This window comes from Scyliorhinus canicula, chromosome 1 (assembly GCF_902713615.1).
Source record: "Scyliorhinus canicula chromosome 1, sScyCan1.1, whole genome shotgun sequence".
NCBI classification, from domain to species: Eukaryota; Metazoa; Chordata; class Chondrichthyes; order Carcharhiniformes; family Scyliorhinidae; genus Scyliorhinus; species Scyliorhinus canicula.
The window spans coordinates 16,918,985-16,938,285 of NC_052146.1; the positions used below are offsets into that span (position 1 = coordinate 16,918,985).

At 51.8% G+C, this 19,301-nt stretch overlaps 1 protein-coding gene across 2 annotated transcripts in view; it reads right to left on the reverse strand.

Annotated features, from left to right (window-relative positions):
• The window catches only part of slc7a4 (solute carrier family 7 member 4), a 62,575-nt gene that overhangs the window by 18,238 nt on the left and 25,036 nt on the right, over positions 1–19,301 (reverse strand). For both annotated transcript variants that reach the window (XM_038812870.1, XM_038812929.1), the window contains exon 3: positions 2,488–3,155. In XM_038812870.1, the coding sequence (XP_038668798.1) occupies positions 2,488–3,155 (668 nt within the window). The remainder of the gene's footprint in view (positions 1–2,487; positions 3,156–19,301) is intronic.

Below are 19,301 nucleotides of genomic sequence, written 5' to 3' on the forward strand. Positions count from 1 at the left end.
GAGGCGGAGATTGTGGTGGCATTGGATGCGGAGAAGGCCTTTGACAGGGTTGAGTGGGGGTACTTGTGGGAGGTGTTGGAGAGGTTCGGGTTTGGGGTGGGGTTTATTAAATGGGTGAGGTTGCTGTATGAGGCCCCGATGGCGAGTGTAGCGACAAATAGGAGGAGGTCCGAGTACTTCAGGCTCCACCGAGGGACGAGGCAGGGGTGCCCCCTGTCCCCCTTGCTTTTTGCGTTGGCAATTGAGCCTCTTGCCATGGCTCTCAGGGAGTCGGGGAGGTGGAGGGGTTTGGTGTGAGGTGGGGAGGAGCACCGAGTGTCACTTTATGCAGACGACTTGCTGCTGTATGTAGCAGACCCGGTGGGGGGAATGCCGGAGGTGATGGAGATTCTTGCTGAGTTCGGGAGTTTCTCGGGATATAAATTGAACCTGGGCAAGAGTGAGCTGTTTGTTGTACACCCAGGAGATCAGGAGGAGGGGATTGGTAGGCTCCCGCTAAAGAGGGCAGTGAGGAGTTTTAGATACCTGGGGGTTCAGGTGGCTAGGAGCTGGGGGAGTCTGCACAAGCTCAATTTTACTAGGTTGGTGGAGCAGATGGAGGAGGAGTTTAAAAGGTGGGACATGCTGCCGTTGTTGTTGGCGGGTAGAGTACAGTCCGTTAAAATGACGGTGCTCCCGAGGTTTTTGTTTTTGTTTCAGTGCCTCCCCATTTTCGTTCCAAGGGCCTTTTTTAGGAGGGTGAACAGCAGCATTCTGGGATTTGTTTGGGACTCCGAGGGTAAGGAGGGTCTTTTTGGAGCGGGGCAGGGGTAGAGGGGGGCTGGCGCTGCCCAACCTCTCTGGGTACTATTGGGCGGCTAACGTCTCGATGGTACGTAAGTGGGTAATGGATGGGGAGGGGGCAGCATGGAAATGGATGGAGATGCCGTCCTGTGGAGGTACGAGCCTGAAGGCACTGGTAACGGCGCCACTGCCGCTCTCTCCAACGAGGTGCACTACGAGCCCGGTGGTGGCGGCTACCATCAAAATTTGGGGGCAGTGGAGGCGACACGGGGGGAAGTGGGGGGCTCGGTGGAGGTCCCGCTGCGGGGGAACCACCGGTTTGTCCCAGAGAACATGAATGGCGGGTTCCTGGGGTGGCACAGGGCGGGCATTAGGAAGTTGGGAGACCTGGTCATTGACGGGAGGTTCGCGAGCCTTGGTGAACTGGAGGAGAAGTTTGAGCTCCCCCCGGGGAATATGTTCAGGTACCTTCAGGTCAAGGCATTTGCTAGGCGACAGGTGGAGGGGTTCCCTTTGCTTCCCCCGCGGGGGGTAAGGGATAGGGTGCTTTTGGGGTGTGGGTCGGGGATGGGAAGGTGTCTGACATCTACCAGGTAATGCAGGAGGTGGGGGAGGCGTCGGTAGAGGAGCTGAAGGCTAAGTGGGAGGTGGAGCTGGGGGAGCAGATTGAGGAGGGGACATGGGTGGACGCCCTGGAGAGGGTGAACTCCTCCTCTTCATGTGCGAGGCTTAGTCTCATCCAGTTTAAGGTGCTGCACCGGGCCCACATGTCTGGATCTAGGATGAGTAGGTTCTTTGGGGGCGAAGACAGGTGCATCAGGTGTTCGGGGAGTCCAGCGAACCATGCCCATATGTTCTGGGCATGCCCGGCACTGGAGGAGTTCTGGAAGGGGGTGGCGAGGACGGTGGGATCCAGGGTCAAGCCAGGCTGGGGACTCGCGATATTTGGGGTTGGGGTGGAGCCGGGAGTGCAGGAAGCGAAAGAGGCCGATGTTTTGGCCTTTGCGTCCCTAGTGGCCTGGCGGAGGATCTTGCTGCAGTGGAAAGATGTGAGACCTCATCGTGTGGAGACCTGGATTAATGACATGGCGGGATTCATTCAGCTGGAGAGGGTCAAATTCGCCCTGAGGGGGTCGGTACAAGGGTTCTTTAGGAGGTGGCAGCCTTGCCTCGACTTTCTGGCTCAACGATAAGGTACTAGGTCAGCAGCAGCAGCAACCCGGGGGGAAAGGGGGGGGGGGGGGTTAGGGGGGATAGTGTTTAAGTTAATTTGCTTATTGTTAATTTATTTTGTTGTTTATTGGGTTTGGGGTGGGTGGGGGGGGTTTGTTATATGCGTTGTTGCGGTTGCTGGAGGGCGTTTATTATTATTATTGTTATTGTTATTATTGTTCTGTTGATATATATTTTTCAAAAATTCCAATAAAAAGTATTTTTTTAAAAATAAAAATTAATTGGGTACTCTAAAATTTAAAAAAAAGAATGGCGGAGCAGGTTCGAAGCATCAAATGGCCTCCTCCTGCTATTATTTTCTATGTTTCTATGTTTTAGCGATAAAAGACAAACAACTATTCTAGTGCAATTCCGAAACTCATACCTGGAGTCTTCACTTCATGCACACTCTACAAGTTCCAGGTGATGCAGGAGGCCCGAACTGAAAGGAAAAATATTTAGTTCCTGAGTTCTAACAATGAAGAGACCCACCTGAAAGGTAGTCAGCTTCTGGTGCTGTTCATGAATCCAAATGAGGAATAAGCTGAGGAGAAAGCCAATTGCAAACAGCACGATGAACAGAATGTAAGCCCATAGAGGGAGGTGGAGGTGACTGATTCCAAATATTATGATGCAGCACAGGCAGACTGAACACACCACCAGGGAGACAGCTGCCACCATCACGAGCTCTCCGGGTGCAAAGCCACGCAGGAAAGGTAAGCAAGGTTCGAAGGAGGACCTCAGTTGGCCGGGCTCCCTTCGTTCTTTGGCCACTTTTTGCCTCTCCACCAACTGGAGTTTGTCTGAGAATGACTCATATTCTTTCAGCCCAGCACCGTCCTGGGCTGGAGGGCTTTGGTTGGGCTGGGGTGGCTCCGAGCGGTTTGTCTTATCTGTCTGGTAGCGGAGCACGATGACACTGGCAGCCACAAACGTGTAGGCCAGCAGCGTTCCGATGGACAGGAACTCCACCAGGGACTCCAGGTCAAATATCAGTGCCAAGATGGCCATCAGGATTCCAAACACGATGATGCCGAAGATGGGGACCTTGGTGACGGGGTTCAGCCGCGAGAAGATCTTGAAGAGCAGACCATCTTCGGACATGGCATAGGCAATTCGAGGAACGGAAAACAGGCTGCAGAGGATGACAGTGTTCATTGCTGGAATAGAGGTGGAAAGAAAATAGTAATCAAAAAGACATATTGAGACCGGCAACATCTAATCATTTGAAAATAGAAGCAGGAGCAGGCCATTCGGCCCTTCGAGCCTGCTCCATCATTCAACATGTTCCTCCTCCTGTCCCACTTACTTCTTGTGCTGACTTGGTGGGTGGTGACTTAGTTTGTGCCACTGACTCCATTCAATCCTCTGAAACCGAGATCTTAGTGAGAATAAATACTGCACTAGGCATTAAAGCAAGCCATTATTACCCTCTACCCAAAAGTACCTTCATGCAGGCAGTCACTGGGTAATAATCAGAAATCAGAAATAATCAGAATCACACATACTCAACTGAGACCTGACAATTGAGATGTAACTGACATCAGAGAAATGTAACAATGTCACCCAATTCAGCAGCTGTTACAGTCTTCTTCATCTGCTGAATCTTTACAACATTAGAACGAATTCTAATGAAGCTGCAAACCGAGTCAATCACAGTAAACAAGGTCACCCGGTTAAGGAGAGATCAGCATTTACATTAGAAATGAAACAGGACTGTGGAATAGCTTTAGCAGAATGATATCCGGAGGTCAAATGTTAAATTAAGAGGGAAGATAATACGGATGAAGGCAGTATTCCCTTGAATTTGGAAGGTTAATGGTCTCATTCGATCATTGCAAAGGTTTTTCCTCACACCTGTCTGAAACGAGCAGCCCCTTATTTTAAAGGTTGGTGGTGGGCTGGAGTTTAGATGAGTGAGGCGTGACTTGAGTAAAACATATACGGCTGGATTCTCCGATTGTGAGGCTATGTCCTCACGCCGGCATGGGAACGGTGGCATTTCACGCCCGAAGATTCGACGCAAAACAGCCACCGATCCTCCGGGTAGCTGGGGGCTGGCACGCCGTCAGTGTAGAGCACCTGGAGAATTGCCTGATCCGTGTGACACGGCGGTGGCCGCTCGCGGACCTGGCCCACGAAATAGCCCCCCCCCCCCCTTCGGCTGGCTCGTGCTCCCCTCCCCCCCTCCCCCCCCCCTCCCCCCCTCCCCCCCCTCCCCCCTCCCCCTCCCCCCCTCCCCCCCTCCCCCCCTTCCCCCCCCTCCCCTCCCCCCTCCCTCCCCCCCCTCCCCCCCCTCCCCCCCTTCCCCCCCCTCCTTCCCCTTCCCCCCCCTCCTTCCCCCCCCTCCCCCCTTCCCCCCCCCCCTCCTTCCCCCCTCCCCCCCTTCCCCCCCCTCCTTCCCCCCCCCCTCCCCCCCCCTCCTCCCCCCCCTCCCCCCCCCTCTCTTCCCCCCCCCTTCCCCCCCTCCCCCCCCTCTCTTCCCCCCCCTCCCCCCCTCTCTTCCCCCCCCTCCCCCCCCTCTCTCCCCCCCCCTCCCCCCTCTCTTCCCCCCCCTCCCCCCTCTCTTCCCCCCCCCCCTCCCCCTCCCCCCCCCTCCCCCCCTTCCCCCTCCCCCCTTCCCCCCCCTCCCCCCCTTCCCCCCCTCCTTCCCCTTCCCCCCCCTCCTTCCCCCCCCTCCCCCCTTCCCCCCCCCTCCTTCCCCCCCCTCCCCCCCTTCCCCCCCCTCCTTCCCCCCCCCCTCCCCCCCCTCCTCCCCCCCCTTCCCCCCCCCCCTTCCCCCCTCCCCCCCCTCTCTTCCCCCCCCCTTCCCCCCCTCCCCCCCCCTCTCTTCCCCCCCCTCCCCCCCTCTCTTCCCCCCCCTCCCCCCCCTCTCTTCCCCCCCTCCCCCCTCTCTTTCCCCCCCTCCCCCCTCTCTTCCCCCCCCCTCCCCCTCCCCCCCTCCCCCCCTTCCCCCTCCCCCCTTCCCCCCCCTCCCCCCCTTCCCCCCCCTTCCCCCCCCCCTTCCCCCCCCCTCCCCCCCTCCCCCCCTTCCCCCCCCTTCCCCCCCTCCCCCCCTTCCCCCCCCCTTCCCCCCCCTCCCCCCCTTCCCCCCCCTCCCCCCCTTCCCCCCCTCCCCCCCTCCCCCCCCCCTTCCCCCCCCCGCCCCCCCTTCCCCCCCCTCCCCCCCCCTCCCCCCCTCCTCCCCCCCTTCCCCCCCCACTCCCCCCCTTCCCCCCCCTCCCCCCTTCCCCCCTCCCCCCTTCCCCCCCCTTCCCCCCCCTTCCCCCCTTCCCCCCCTTCCCCCCTTCCCCCCTTCCCCCCCCCTCCCCCCCACAGTGCCCCCAGCCCCTGATAAAGACCCCCTGCCCGCGGATCAACCCTCCTCCGACTGAGTCCGCAGCCGTCCAGGCCGAGATCCCGACGGATGAGACCACAGGCGGCCGACACCATCGGGTACTCGGCCGGTCGGGGGGGGGGGGGGCCCTCAGTCAATGTCCTGAGGCCGTCGACATAGTGCGCATGGTGGGGTTGGAGCATTGCAAAAGCGGCGCCCCCACCCCGATTTGATCAGAAACGGGTATTCTCCGGCCGATTGCCGAGCGCGATTCCGGCGTCGGCGACCAAAGAGTCCCGCCCATAATATTTAGATGAGGTGGACGTGAAATTGATGCTTTTTGTTGTGGGCTAGGCCAGAACTCGGGGGGCACTGTTTCAAATTTAGGCCTCACCTTTTTAGGACGGAGATGAGGGGAATTCTTTTCTCTCGGAGGGTTACGCGACTTTGGAACGAAGAGGCGAGGTGGGAGAGGAGACATGGTCAGGGGCAGAGAAAGGGACCATCTTGGATGAGCCAGGTACAGGGTGGAATCAATGACGCCAGAGCCAGAAGGGGATGACAGATGTTCGAGAGCAATGGAGGCATAAGCCTCCGGTAAGGCTGACAACGTGGATTGTGCGAGGGCTCAATGGACCAGTTAAACGATCTCAGGTGGGATTCTCCGGTTGCCGATGCCGAAATTGTCCATTTGCGGCGAAATCGGGGGGGGGGGGTCGTTTTTGCGATACTCCACCCCTCGAAAACGGCGTTCTCGAAGAGCGGTGGTTCAAGGCTCATGCGGATCAGGAAAGGAGGGAGGAATATGAACGGCTAATGAACGAGAGAGTGGAGGCAGATAGGGAGTACTCGAGGGTGCCCAACACGGAGAGATTGGTGATGAGGAAAGAATTACAGGGACAATTCGATAGGCTGACAACAGGGAGGGCGGTAGGACAGCTGCGGAGGGCAAGAGGGGTGCAGTACGAATACGGGGAGAAGGCGAGTCGTATGTTAGTGCACCAGCTATGGAGGCAGGCCGCATTCCAGGGGAAAAGTGACTGGGGCTGGGGGTGTGGTGTCGGAGCCAGGGAAGATAAATGAGGCATTTAGAGAGTATCATAAGGGCAGACCCGGGGTGTGAAGTGAGGGACGGTTTTTAAATGAACTGGAGTTTCCTCAGCTGGAGGAAGGGAAGAGGCCGGCGCTAGAGGAGCCCCTGGGGCTGAGGGAGATACTGGACAGTATAAGGGGTATGAAGTCGGGGAATGCTCCGGGGTCTGATGGATAACCGGCAAAATTTTATAAGGAGTTTGCGACGGACCTGACACTACATTTCTTGGGAGCATTTAATGAGGTATTGGAGAAGGGTGAGCTGCCGGAGACGATGATGGAGTCAGCGATCACGTAAATACCGAAAAAGGGGAAGGACCCGGTGGAATGTGGGTTGTATAGGCCCATATCGTTGTTAAATATAGACGTGAAAGTTATTGACGGGAAGGATGGAAGGTTGTGGAGGACCAAACAGGCTTCATAAAGGGCAGGCAGCTCTCTATCAATATAAGGAGGTTGTTAAAAGTGATTATGACCTCGTCGGGAGCCCAGGTGCCGGAGGTAATGGTGTCGATGGACGCGGAGAAGGCATTTGACCTGGTGGAGTGGCGGCCGTACCTGTTTGAGGTCCTGGGAAGGATTGGGTTTGGGCCTAGGTTTGTGACATGGGTGCGCCTGTTATATGTGACACCGAGGGTGAGCATGCAGACTAATGACATGGGCTCATGGAACAAAGCAGGGGTTGCCCGCTGTCGCCGCTGCTGTTTGCACTGGCTATAGAGCCTCTGGCAATGGCACTTAGGGGGTGAGGAGAGTGGCAAGGGATTATGAAGGGACGAAGGGAACATCGGGTGTTGCTCTATGCCGATGACCTACTGTTGTATGTTTTGGACCCGCTGGGGATTATGGGAAGGATCATGGGCCTGTTGGGGAGGTTTGGGGCGTTCCCGGGGTATAAATTGAATGTAGGGAAAAGCAAAGTGTTTCTAGTGAATGAGTTGGGACGGCGAGAGAATTTAGGGGGGATGCCATTTTATGTGGCTAGTCAGATACCTGGGGATTCCGGTAGCGAGGGAATGGGCCATGTTTCACAAGTGAAATTTAACAAAGCTGCTGGAGGAGGCTGGGGAGGATCTCAAGAGGTGGGACTCGTTGCAATTGATTTTGGTGGGGAGGATCCAAGTGGTGAAGACAAATATTCTGCCGAGGTTCCTGTTCATTTTCCAGACACTCCCGATCTTTATATCGAAGGCCTTCTTTTGGAAACTGGACACGATTATCTCGGGCTTTGTATGGGCAGGGGAGGTGCCAAGGGTTGGGAGGACCCTGTTACAGAGACAGAGGCAGCAGGGAGGGTTGGCATTGCCGAACTTGCTTCATTAGTATGGGGCGGCGAACGTGGAGAAGGTGAGGCGATGGTGGGAAGTAGAGGGGGTAGAATGGGTTAGGACGGAGGAGGAATCCTGTAGGGGGTCCAGCTTGAGGGCTATGGTGACGGCGGCATTGCCAATGGTGCCGAGCAGATACTCGGAGAGCCCTGCAGTGCAGTCCACGGTGAAGACCTGGAACCAGGTGAGGAGGCACTTTGGGATGGATGTTAACGTCATTGTGCGAGAATCACGGGTTTGAGCCTGGGGGGAGGGATGGATGGCATGTCTAGGAGGTAGAAAGAAGTGGCGCTGGTCAAGGTGAAGAGTTTGTATCTGGAAGAATGGTTTGCCAGTATAGATAATTGAAAGAGAGGGTAGGGCTCCCGAGAGAGAGTGAGTTTAGGCACCTGCAGGTAAGGGACTTCGCGCGCAAGGTTTTGAAAGGCTTCCCTAGGTTGCCAAGGTACACCCTGCTGGAGCGACTGTGGGTGTGGAAGGGGAGGACAGAATTGGAAATATACACAGGTGTCTGAGAGGGCTGGGAGGCGAGTGGGGTGGTGAAGGTTAAGGAAAAATGGAAAGGAGAGCTGGGAGGGGAGATAAATTGCGGAGTTTGGAGTGAGGCTCTACGAAGGGTAAATGCGACCACCTCTCACATGTTCTGGGGCTGTGAAAGATTGGAGAGATTCCGGGCGGGAGTGTTTGCGGTCCTAGCAAGGATAGTGGGGGAGGGGTGGAGCCAGATCCTTTGGTGGCGATATTTGGGGTTTCGGAGAAGCCAGCACTGATAGAGGCCGCTGTTGTGGCCTTCGCCTCTCTGATTGCCCGGCGATGAATCTTATTGGAGTGGCGGTCAGCAACGCCACCAGGGCTAGCGGCCTGGCTGGGTGAACTGACCTGGATGATTTCCTTCGGCTGAAAAAGGTAAAATACGAGTTAAGGTGTTCAGTGGAGGGGTTTGAGGCAAGGTGGGGGTGTTCGTGACTGTTTGAGGGGTTTTTCGTCGCAGGGAGAGAGAAAAAGGGGAAAATTTGGTACAAACTGTATAGTCGTTTGTTGGGAAGCCTGTTTCCCGAATTGTTTATGTATTGTAACTTTTTATATACATTTGTAATAAAATACGCTTTAAAAAAAGATATTAGCATGTAAAATTAAAACACATAGTATTGGGGTAGCATATTTAGATAGACAGAACACTGGTTGGCAGACACAAGGGGCGGCATTCTCCTATAATGGGGCTATGTCCCCACGCCCGCGCGAAAATGGGCGCGAATCACCCCGGACCTTTTTCTCGAAAGTCCGGAGTGATTCTCCGTTTTGAAAGGGGCTTTTGGGGCCCCGGAGTGCTCCACGCAGCTCTGGCTGCCGATTCGGGGACCTGCACTTCCGGCTGTCGGCCCCGTGCGACATGGCGGACCCACACAACGGGCCAGCGCCGAAGAAGTAGGCCTTCCCCAGATCATGTGCGCCCTCCGATCAGTGGCCCCCGATCGTGGGTCTGGCCGTCGTGGAGGCCCCCACCCCCGTGATGGATCCCCCGCCCCCAATCCCTCCCCCCCCCCACCACCACCAGGACGGCCACCGCAGCCGCGACTCCAGGCTCCCGTCGGGTGGAACCATACTTGAACCACCCCGGCAGGAACTCGGCCGGTCTTCCGTAGAGAATCGCCGCGGGGGCCTTTTTCAACGGCCCCCAACCGGCACCGCGTTGACCGCGCTCGCGCGACTGGCGGTGTGGAGGCTCGGAGAATCCCGGCCTAGATGAATAGTAGGAATAAACAGGTCTTTTTCTGTCAGGCAGTGACTAGAGGGCTACTGTAGGAATCAGTGCTAGGACCCCAGTTATTCACAATATATATTAATGATGTAGACGGGGGAACCAATTGTAACATCTCCAAATTTGCAGATGACAAAGCTGGAGTGAGGGTGAGCTGTGAGGAGGATGCAGAGATGCTTCAGTGTTATTTGGACAAGTTGAGTGAGTGGGAAAATGCGATGCAAATGCAGTTTAATGTGGATAAATGTGACGTTATCCACTTTGGTAGCAAAAACAGGATGGCTGATCATGATCTGAATAGATTGGGAGATGGAAATGTGCAACCAGACCTGGTCCTTGTGCACCAATCGCTGAAGATAAGCATACAGGTTTGGGCAGGCGGTCAAGAAGGCAAATGGTTATGTTGGCCTTCATTGCGAGAGGGTTCTAATACTGGAGCAGAGATGTCTTGCTGCAGTTATACCGGACCTTGGTAAGACCTTACATTGCGTATTGTGCGCAGTTTTGGGCTCCTTATCTCAGGAAGGATGTTCTTACTATGGAGGGAATGCCGGTTTTCTCCCACACGTGCGAAAAGACGTGCTTGTTAGGTGAATTGGACATTCTGAATTCTCCCTCCGTGTACCCGAACAGGCGCCGGAGTGTGTTAATGTAAGCCTACTTGTGATAATAAAAGATTATTAAAATGAGCATGAATTGCGAGCAGGCTCGAAGGGCCAAATGGCCAACTCCTACTCCTATTTTTCTACGTTTCTGTGAACGTTCGTATAAACCATGACCCCTTGTTCTAGATACTCCAATAAGTGGAAACACTCTTTCCACATTCATTCTGTTAAGACCCCTCAGGATCTTAACACTTTCAATCAAGTCACCTCTCACTCTTCTAAACTAGTGGATACAAGCCTAACCTATCCAGCCTTTGCTCATAAGACTAGATTAGTCTAGTAAACCTTCTCTAAACTGCTTCTAATGCATTGACATCTTTCCTCGGACAAGGAGACCAATACTGTACACAATGTTACAGATGTGGCCACACCAATGCTCTGTACAGTTGAAGCAGACAAATTAGCACACTGGGCTAAATCACTGGCCTTTAAAGCAGACCAAGGCAGGCCAGCAGCACGGTTCAATTCCCGTACCAGTTCCCCCGAACAGGCGCTGGAATGTGGCAACTAGCGGCTTTTCACAGTAACTTCATTTGAAGCCTACTTGTGACAATAAGCGATTTTCATTTAATTTCATATCCTCCCTACCTTTGTAATCAGTTCCCCTCACAATAAGACGATAAGATATAGGAGCAGAATTAGGCGATTCGACCCATCGAGGCTGCTCCGTCATTCGATCATGGCTGATACATTCCTCATCCCCATTCTCCTGCCTTCTCCCCGTAACCCCTGATCCCCTTATTAATCAAAACATCCCCTTGTTAATCAAGAACACCGGATTTGTGCTTGAGCTGCTGTTACCTACGGGGCTACAGACCAAGAGCTGGAAAGTGGAATTAGATAGAGTAGTCCTTTCTTAGAACATCAGAACGTTGGAATGAGTAGCAGGGGTGGACAATTTAGCCTCTCCAGCCTGGTTCACCGTTCAATACGATCATGACTGACCTCATCATGGTCTCAACTCCACTATCCTAGACATTCTCCGTACCTCTTTAACCCATTACAAATTAAAAATTTGTCTAACTCCCCCTTAAATTGACTCACAGTCCCAGCATCCACTGCACTCTGGGGTAGCGAATGCCACAGATTCATGACCCATTGGGAGAAGTAATTTCCCCTCATCTCTGTTTTAAATTTGCTACCCCTGATCCTGAGACTATGACCTCTCGTTCGAGAATGCTCCACAAGAGGAAGATTCCGCTCTACGTCTACTTTGTCCATACCTTTTATCATCTTACATACCTCAATTTGATCTCTCCTCACTGTTCTAAACTCTCGAGAGTATAGGCCTAAACTACTCGATCTCTCTTCGTCAGACAAACCCCTCGGGCGGGATTCTCCGGCGTTTTCTGGTGTGGCGCACCTGCGCCGGCATAGGGATCCTCCATCCTGGCAGCCGGCCGATGGAGTTTCCCATTGTGGGCACCCCCACGCTGTCGGGAATTCTGCAGTTGTGAGTGCGCTGCCAGCAAAACGGAGGATGCCGCCGACGGAGAATCCAGCCCCTCGTCTCTGGAATCAATCATATCAAAGCTCCAAAACCTAGGACTTGGCTCTCCACTCTGCAACTGGATCCTTGACTTTCTGACCAACAGACCACAGTCAGTAAGAATGAACACCAACACCTCCTCCACAATAGTCCTCAATACCGGGGCCCTGCAAGGCTGCATACTTAGCCCCCTACTCTACTCCCTGTACACACACGAGTGCGTGGCAAAACTTGGTTCCAACTCCATCTACAAATTTGCTGACGATACGACCATAGTGGGCCGGATCTCGAATAACGACGACTCAGAATACAGGAGGGAGATAGAGAACCTAGTGGAGTGGTGTAACGACAACAATCTCTCCCTCAATGCCAGCAAAACTAAAGAGCTTGTCATCGACTTCAGGAAGCAAAGTACTGTACACACCCCTGTCAGCATCAACGGGGCCGAGGTGGAGATGGTTAGCAGTTTCAAACTCCCCGGGGTGCACATCACCAAAAATCTGTCCTGGTCCACTCACGTCGACGCTATCACCAGGAAAGCACAACAGCGCCTATACTTCCTCAGGAAACTAAGGAAATTCGGCATGTCCACATTAACCCTTACCAACTTTTACAGATGCACTATAGAAAGCATCCTATCGGGCTGTATCACAGCCTGGTATGGCAACTGCTCGGCCCAGGACCGCAAGGAACTTCAGAGAGTCGTGAATACCGCTCAGTCCATCACACGAACCTGCCTCCCATCCATGGACTCCATCTACACCTCCCGCTGCCTGGGGAAAGCGGGCAGCATAATCAAGGATCCCTCCCACCCGGCTTACTCACTTTTCCAACTTCTTCCATCGGGCAGGAAATACAGAAGTCTGAGAACACACACGAACAGACTCAAAAGCAGCTTCTTCCCCACTGTCACCAGACTCCTAAATGACCCTCTTATTGACTGACCTCATTAACACTACACCCTGTATGCTTCATCCGATGACAATGCTTATGTAGTTACATTGTATATCTTGTGTTGCCCTATTATGTATTCTCATGTGCTTTCTTGTATTCTCTTGAATTTTGTTTAGTTCCCTTTTCTTCCATGTACTTAATGATCTGTTGAGCTGCTTGCACAAAAATACTTTTCACTGTACCTCGGTACACGTGACAATAAACAAATCCAATCCAATCCAGTGAACCTCCTCTGAACTGCCTCCACCCAGATCCCGCTGCACAGGAGCACCCAGAAGTCTCTCCTCATTTAGATAATAAGCGGCCTTTCCATTCTTACCACCAAAATGGATGACATCACACTTATCTATGTTCAACTCCATCCGCCGCATTTTGGCCCACTCACCCAACCTATTTATATCCATTTGTAAAGTTCTTATTTCCTCATTGCAACTTACTGGCCCACCTATTTTAATGCCATTTGCAAATCTGCAAATTTGGCTATAGAACCTTCTGGAATAAAATGTAAGTGGTCTGATTAGCAAGTTTGCAAATGATACTAAGATAGATGGAGTTACAGATAGTGAAGGGGACTGTCAGAGAATACAGCAAAATATAGATAGATTGAAGAGTTGGGCAGAGAAATGGCAAATGGAGTTCAATCCTGGCAAATGCTCGGTGATGCATTTTGGAAGATCAAATTCAAGTGTGAATTATACAGTAAGGAGCATTGGCATACAGAGGGATCTGATGTTCAAGTCCAGAGTTCCTTGAAAGCGACAATGCAGGTGGACAAAGTGTTCAAGAAGGCATGCAGCATGTTTGCATTCATCAGCTGGGGCATTGCGTACAGGAGTTGGCAGGTCATGTTACAGTTGTATAAAACTTTAGTTAGGTCACATTTGGAATATTGCGTGCAGTTATGGTCACCACAGTACCAGAAGGACGTGAATGCTTTGGAGAGAATGCAAAGAAGGTTTACCAGGATGTTGCCTGGTCTGGAGGGTGTTAGTTGTGAGGAGAGACTGAATAAACTCAGATTGGTTTCATTGAAAAGACGAGGCTAAGGGGAGACCTGATTGAGGTCTACAAATGTACGACAGGTATAGACAGGGTGAATAGTCAGAAGCTTTTTCCCAGGATGGATTACAATTACAAAGGGGCACAGATTCATAGACATAGACGTAGAGCATACAGTGCAGAAGGAGGCCATTCGGCCCATCAAGTCTGCACCGACCCACATAAGCCCTCACTTCCACCCTATCCCCGTAACCCAATAACCCCTCCTAACCTTTTTGGTCACTAAGGGCAATTTATCATGGCCAATCCACGTAACCTGCACGTCTTTGGACTGTGAGAGGAAACCGGAGCACCCGGAGGAAACCCACGCAGACACCAGGAGAACGTGCAGACTCCGCACTGACAGTGACCCAAGCCGGGAATCGAACCTGGGACCCTGGTGCTGTGAAGCCACAGTGCTATCCACTTGTGTTACTGTGCTGCCGTTCACGGTGAGAGGGGGAAAGTTTAGGGGAGATGTGCGGGGAAAGATTTTCACGCAGAGGGTGGTGGGTGCCTGGAACACATTCCCAGTGGAGGTGTTGGAGGCAGGCATGATAGCAACATTTAAGCTACACCTTGATAGACACATGAATGGGCAGGAAATGGGGGGATACAGATTGTTTGGGCAATAAGTAATAGGTCTAAATAAGGAATCTAGATCGACACAGGCTTAGTTGGCTGAAGTGCCTGTTCCTGTGCTGTAATGTTCTTTGTTCTAGCCCTCTATCCAAGTTGTTAATATAGATTGTAAATAGTTGGGGGCCAAGGACTGAAGGCCCACTAGTTATATCTTGTCATTCAGAAAAAGTCCAATTTATTCCAACTCTGTCTTCTGTTCCTCAGCCAGTCTTCTACACAACCTAATAAATAACCCCTAACCCCATGTGATATAACCTTGTGTATTAACCTTCTGTGTAGCACCTTATTAAACACCTTCCAGAAGTCAGGATATACTACATCTACAGGATCCCCATTATCCCCTTTCACCTTTGAAGAAATTAAAGAAATTACTCAAACATGATTTATCATTCATAAAACCATTCTAACTCTAGTGGATTGCATTTTGACTTTCCAAATATCCTGATATTGCTTCCTCAATAATGGATTCTAACAATTTCCCAACAACAGATGTTAAATAACTCGTCTGTAATTTCCTACATTCTGCCTCCTTCCCTATTTCAATGAAGGCTTTACATTAGCATTTTTCCAATCTATTGGAATCTTTACCATGTCCAGGGAATTTTGGAATATTTGGAATAATCAATGGATCCACTATGTCCGCTGCCACTGCCTTTGACACCCCACGATGTAGGATGTAGGGCCCTGGGGACTTATCAGACTTCAACCCAATAGTTTGTTGAAATTGCTTCCCTATTCATATGAAATGAAAATCGCTTATTGTCACAAGTAGGCTTCAAATGAAGTTACTGTGAAAAGCCCCTAGTCGCCACATTCCGGCGCCTGGTTGGGGAGGCTGTTACGGGAATTGCCTGTATGGCCTGCCTCGGTCTGCTTTAAAAGCCAGCGATTTAGCCCAGTGAGCTAAACCAGCTAAACTAGGTGAGGTATTAAATGAGTAATTTGCGTCAATATTCACCAAAGGACTTAGTGGATGATGAAACTGAGAAAGGTGTGTAGATAGTTTGGGTCATAAGAGAAGAGGCAGGCGCTAGAGGAGCCCCTGGGACTGAGGGAAATATTGGACAAGGTATGAGGTATGAAGTCGGGGAAGGCCCCATGGCTACTGGGATTTTATAAGGAGTTTGCGACGGACCTGACACCACATCTCTTGGGGGTGTTTAATGAGGCGTTGGAGAAGGGGGCGTTGCCAGAGACGATGATGCAGTAACCAATCACATTAATACCAAAAAAGGGGAAGGACGTTTTTAGGTCGTATAGGCCCATAGCGTTGTTAAATATGGAAGTGACAGTGCCGGCTTGGTGGCGGGAAGGACGGAAAGCTGTGTCCTGGGGGTGGTTACGGAGGACCAAACAGGCTTCGTAAAGGGCCGGCAGCTTTCTAGTAATATATGGAGGCTGTTAAATATGATCATGACCCCGTCGAGAGCTCAGATACCGGACGTAGTGGCATCCATGGGCGTGGAGAAGGCATTCGACCGGGTAGACTGACAGTGCATGTTGGAGGTCCTGGGAAGATTTGGGTTTGGGTTGAAGTTCGTGGCCTGTTAAATGTCGCACCAAGGGCTAGTGTGCGGACAAATGACGTGGGTTCACGGAACTTTGAACTACACAGGGGAAAAAGGCAGGGGTGCCAGCTGTCACCGCTGCTGTTTGCGCTGGCTAGAGAGCCTCTGGCAATGGCTCTTAGGGGTCGGCAGAGTGACGTGGGATTACAATGGGATGAAGGGAACAGCTTCCCTATATACGGACGACCTACAATTGTATGTTTCGGACCCACTGGAGGGCATGGAGAGGATCACGGGCCTGTTGGAGATGTTAGAGGCGTTCTCGGGATATAAGCTAAATGTAGGAAAAAGCAAAGTGTTCCCTGTGGATGAGTCGGGTCGGTGAGCCCATTTAGGCAGGATGCCATTTACGGCGGCCAGAGACAGGTTTAGACACCTGGGGATTCAGGGAGCGAGGGAATGGGCGATGCTACACAAATGGAATTTAGCAAAAATGGTGGAGGAGGCTAGAGAGGACCTCAGGAGGTGGGCTGCGTTGCATTTGAATTTGGCAGGGACGGTCCTAGTGGTAAAGATGAACATTCGGCCGAGGTTCCGGTTCATTTTCCAGACACTCCTAATCTTTATACCAAAGGCAAAATGCTGGAAAATCTCAACAAGTCTGGCAGCATCTGTAGGGAAAGAAAAGAGCTAACGTTTCGAGTCCGATGGCTCTTTGTCAAAGCTGTCAGAGTCATTGAGTGAAAACCATGGTTCTGAGCCGCGGGTGGATAGACGGCATGTATAGGAAGTGGCGAGAATTGGGACTGGTTAAAGTGAGGGATCTGTATCTGGAAGTATAGATGAATTGAAGAAGAGGGTAGAGGCCCCAAGGGGAAGTAAGTTTAGGCACCTGCAACTAAGGGACTTTGCGCGGAAGGTTTGGAAAGAGTTCCCCAGGTTGCCAAGGTTCCCTGCTGGAGCGACTGCTGCTTCCGGATGTGGAAGGGGAGGGCAGGATCAGAGACACATACAGGTGGATGGGAGACCAGGGAGGTGAGCAGGTGGTGAAGATCAAGGAGACGTGGAAGGGGGAGCTGGAAGGGGAGATAAACTGGGGAGTATGGAGTGAGACGCTACGAAAGGTAAACGCAACCTCTTTGTGTGCAAGGATGAGCCTGATATGGTTCAAGGTCGTACACAGGGTACATAGGGCAAGAATGAGTGGGTTCTTTCAGGGGGTGGCAGACGCATGTGAAAAGTGGGTGGGACCAGCGAATCACACACATATGGTCTAGGGCTTTGAAAAGTTGGAGACATTCTGGACGGGAGTGTTCGCGGCGCTAGCAAAGATAGTGGGGAAGGTTGAGTGGCGATATTTGGGATATCGGAGAAGCCGGAGCTGATGAAGGGGAGGAAGGCCGATATTGTGGCCTTCACCTCCCTGATTGCCGGGCGACAAATGTTTTTGGAATGGCGGTCAGCAACGCCACCGGGGGTAGCGGCCCGGCGGGGTGATGTATACGACTTTTTTCATCTGGAAAAGATCAAATACGAGTTAAGGGGTCGAGCGGAGGGTTTCGAGGCAAGGTGGGAGATGTTCATGGCCATGTTTGAGGAGTTGTTCGTCGCTGGGGGGTAAGGGGGGGGGGGCAAAAAGGGGGAAAATATGTACAAACTGTATAGTTGTGTATTGGGAAGTTTGTTTCCCGAACTGTGTGTGTGTTATAACTTTTTAGATACGTTTGGAATAAAATACAATTTTAAAAAAAGATAGTTTGGGTCGTGTTGAGATCAAAAAGGAGGTATTGCGGGTCTAGAAAAACATTAGAGTAGAAAGTCCCCAGGGCCTGATGGGATATACCCCAGAATACTGCGGGAAATAATTTTTTGTATCCTCATTGGCTACAGGGGAGGTCCCAGAGGACTGGAGAATAGCAATGTTGTTTCTTTGTTTAAGAAGGGTGGCAAGGATAATCCAGGTAATTATAGGCTGGTGAGCCTTATGTCAATGGTAGGGAAATTATTGGAGAGGATTCTTCGAGACAGGATTTACTCCCACTTGGAAATAAGTGCACGTATTAGCGAGAGGCAACATGGTTTTGTAAAGGAGAGGTCGTGTCTCACTAACTTGATCAAGCTTTTCGTGTGAGTGACCAGGATGATTGATGAGGGTAGGGCAGTAGATGTTGTTTACATGGACTTCAAGAAGGCCTTTGACAAGGTCCCTCACGGCAGACTGCTACAGAAGGTGAAGTCACATGGGATCAGAGGTGAGCTGGCAAGATGGATACAAAACTGGCTACGTCCTAGGTAGCAGTGGAAGGGTGCTTTTCTGAATGGAGGGCTGTGACTATTTGCGTTCCTCAGGGATCAGTACTGGGATCGTTGCTGTTTGTGATATACATAAATGATTTGGAGGAAATTGTAACTGGTTTGATTAGTAAGTTTCTGGACGACACAAAGGTTGGTGGAATTGCAGATAGTGATGAGGACCATCAGAGGGTACAGCAGAATATAGATCAGTTGGAGACTTGGACAGAGAGATGGCAGATGGAGTTTAATCCGAACAAATGTGAGGTAATGTATTTTGGAAGGTCCAATGCAGATGGGAAATATACAGTAAACCCTTAAAAGTATTGATAGGCAGAAGGATCTGGGTGTACAGGTCCATAGGTCACTGAAAGTGGCAACGCAGATGGAGAAGGGAGTCAAGAAGGCATGTGGCATGCTTGCCTTCATTGGCCGGGTCATTTAAAAATTGGCAAGACATGTTGCAGCTTTATAGAACCTTAGCTGGGCCGCACTTGGAATGTGGTGTTCAATTCTAGTCGGCATGTACCAGAAGGCTTTAGAGCGGGTACAGAAAAGATTTACCAGGATGTTGTCTGGTATGGAGGGCATTACTATGAGGAGAGGTTGGAGAAATATGGTTTGTTCTCACTGGAACGATGGAGGATGAGAAACGACCTGATAAAAGTCTACAAGATTATGAGGGGCGTGGACAGAGTGGACAGTCAGAAGCTTCTTCTCAAGGAGGAAGAGTCAATTACTCGGGGGGCATAGGTTTAAGGGGTTCAAAGGAGATGTACGAGGCAAGTCTTTTACACAGAGGGTGGTGGGAGCCTGGAACTCGCTGCCGGAGGGGGTGGTGAAAGCAGGGACAACAGCGACACTTAAGGGGCGTCTTGACAAATACATGAATAGGATGGGAATAGAGGGATATGGTCCCCGGAAGGGGACTGTTCAGACAGGCAGCATTGTCAGTGCAGGCTTGGAGGGCCGAATGACCTTTTTCTGTGCTGTACTTTTCTTTGTTCTGCTTTGTTCTTTGTAGAGGAGCCTCAACATAAGAACATAAGAACTAGGAGCAGGAGTAGGCCATCTGGCCCCTCGAGCCTGCTCCGCCATTCAATGAGATCATGGCTTATCTTTTGTGGACTCAGCTCCACTTTCCCGTCCGAACACCATAACCCTTAATCCCTTTATTCTTCAAAAAATGATCTATCTTTACCTTAAAAACATTTAATGAAAGA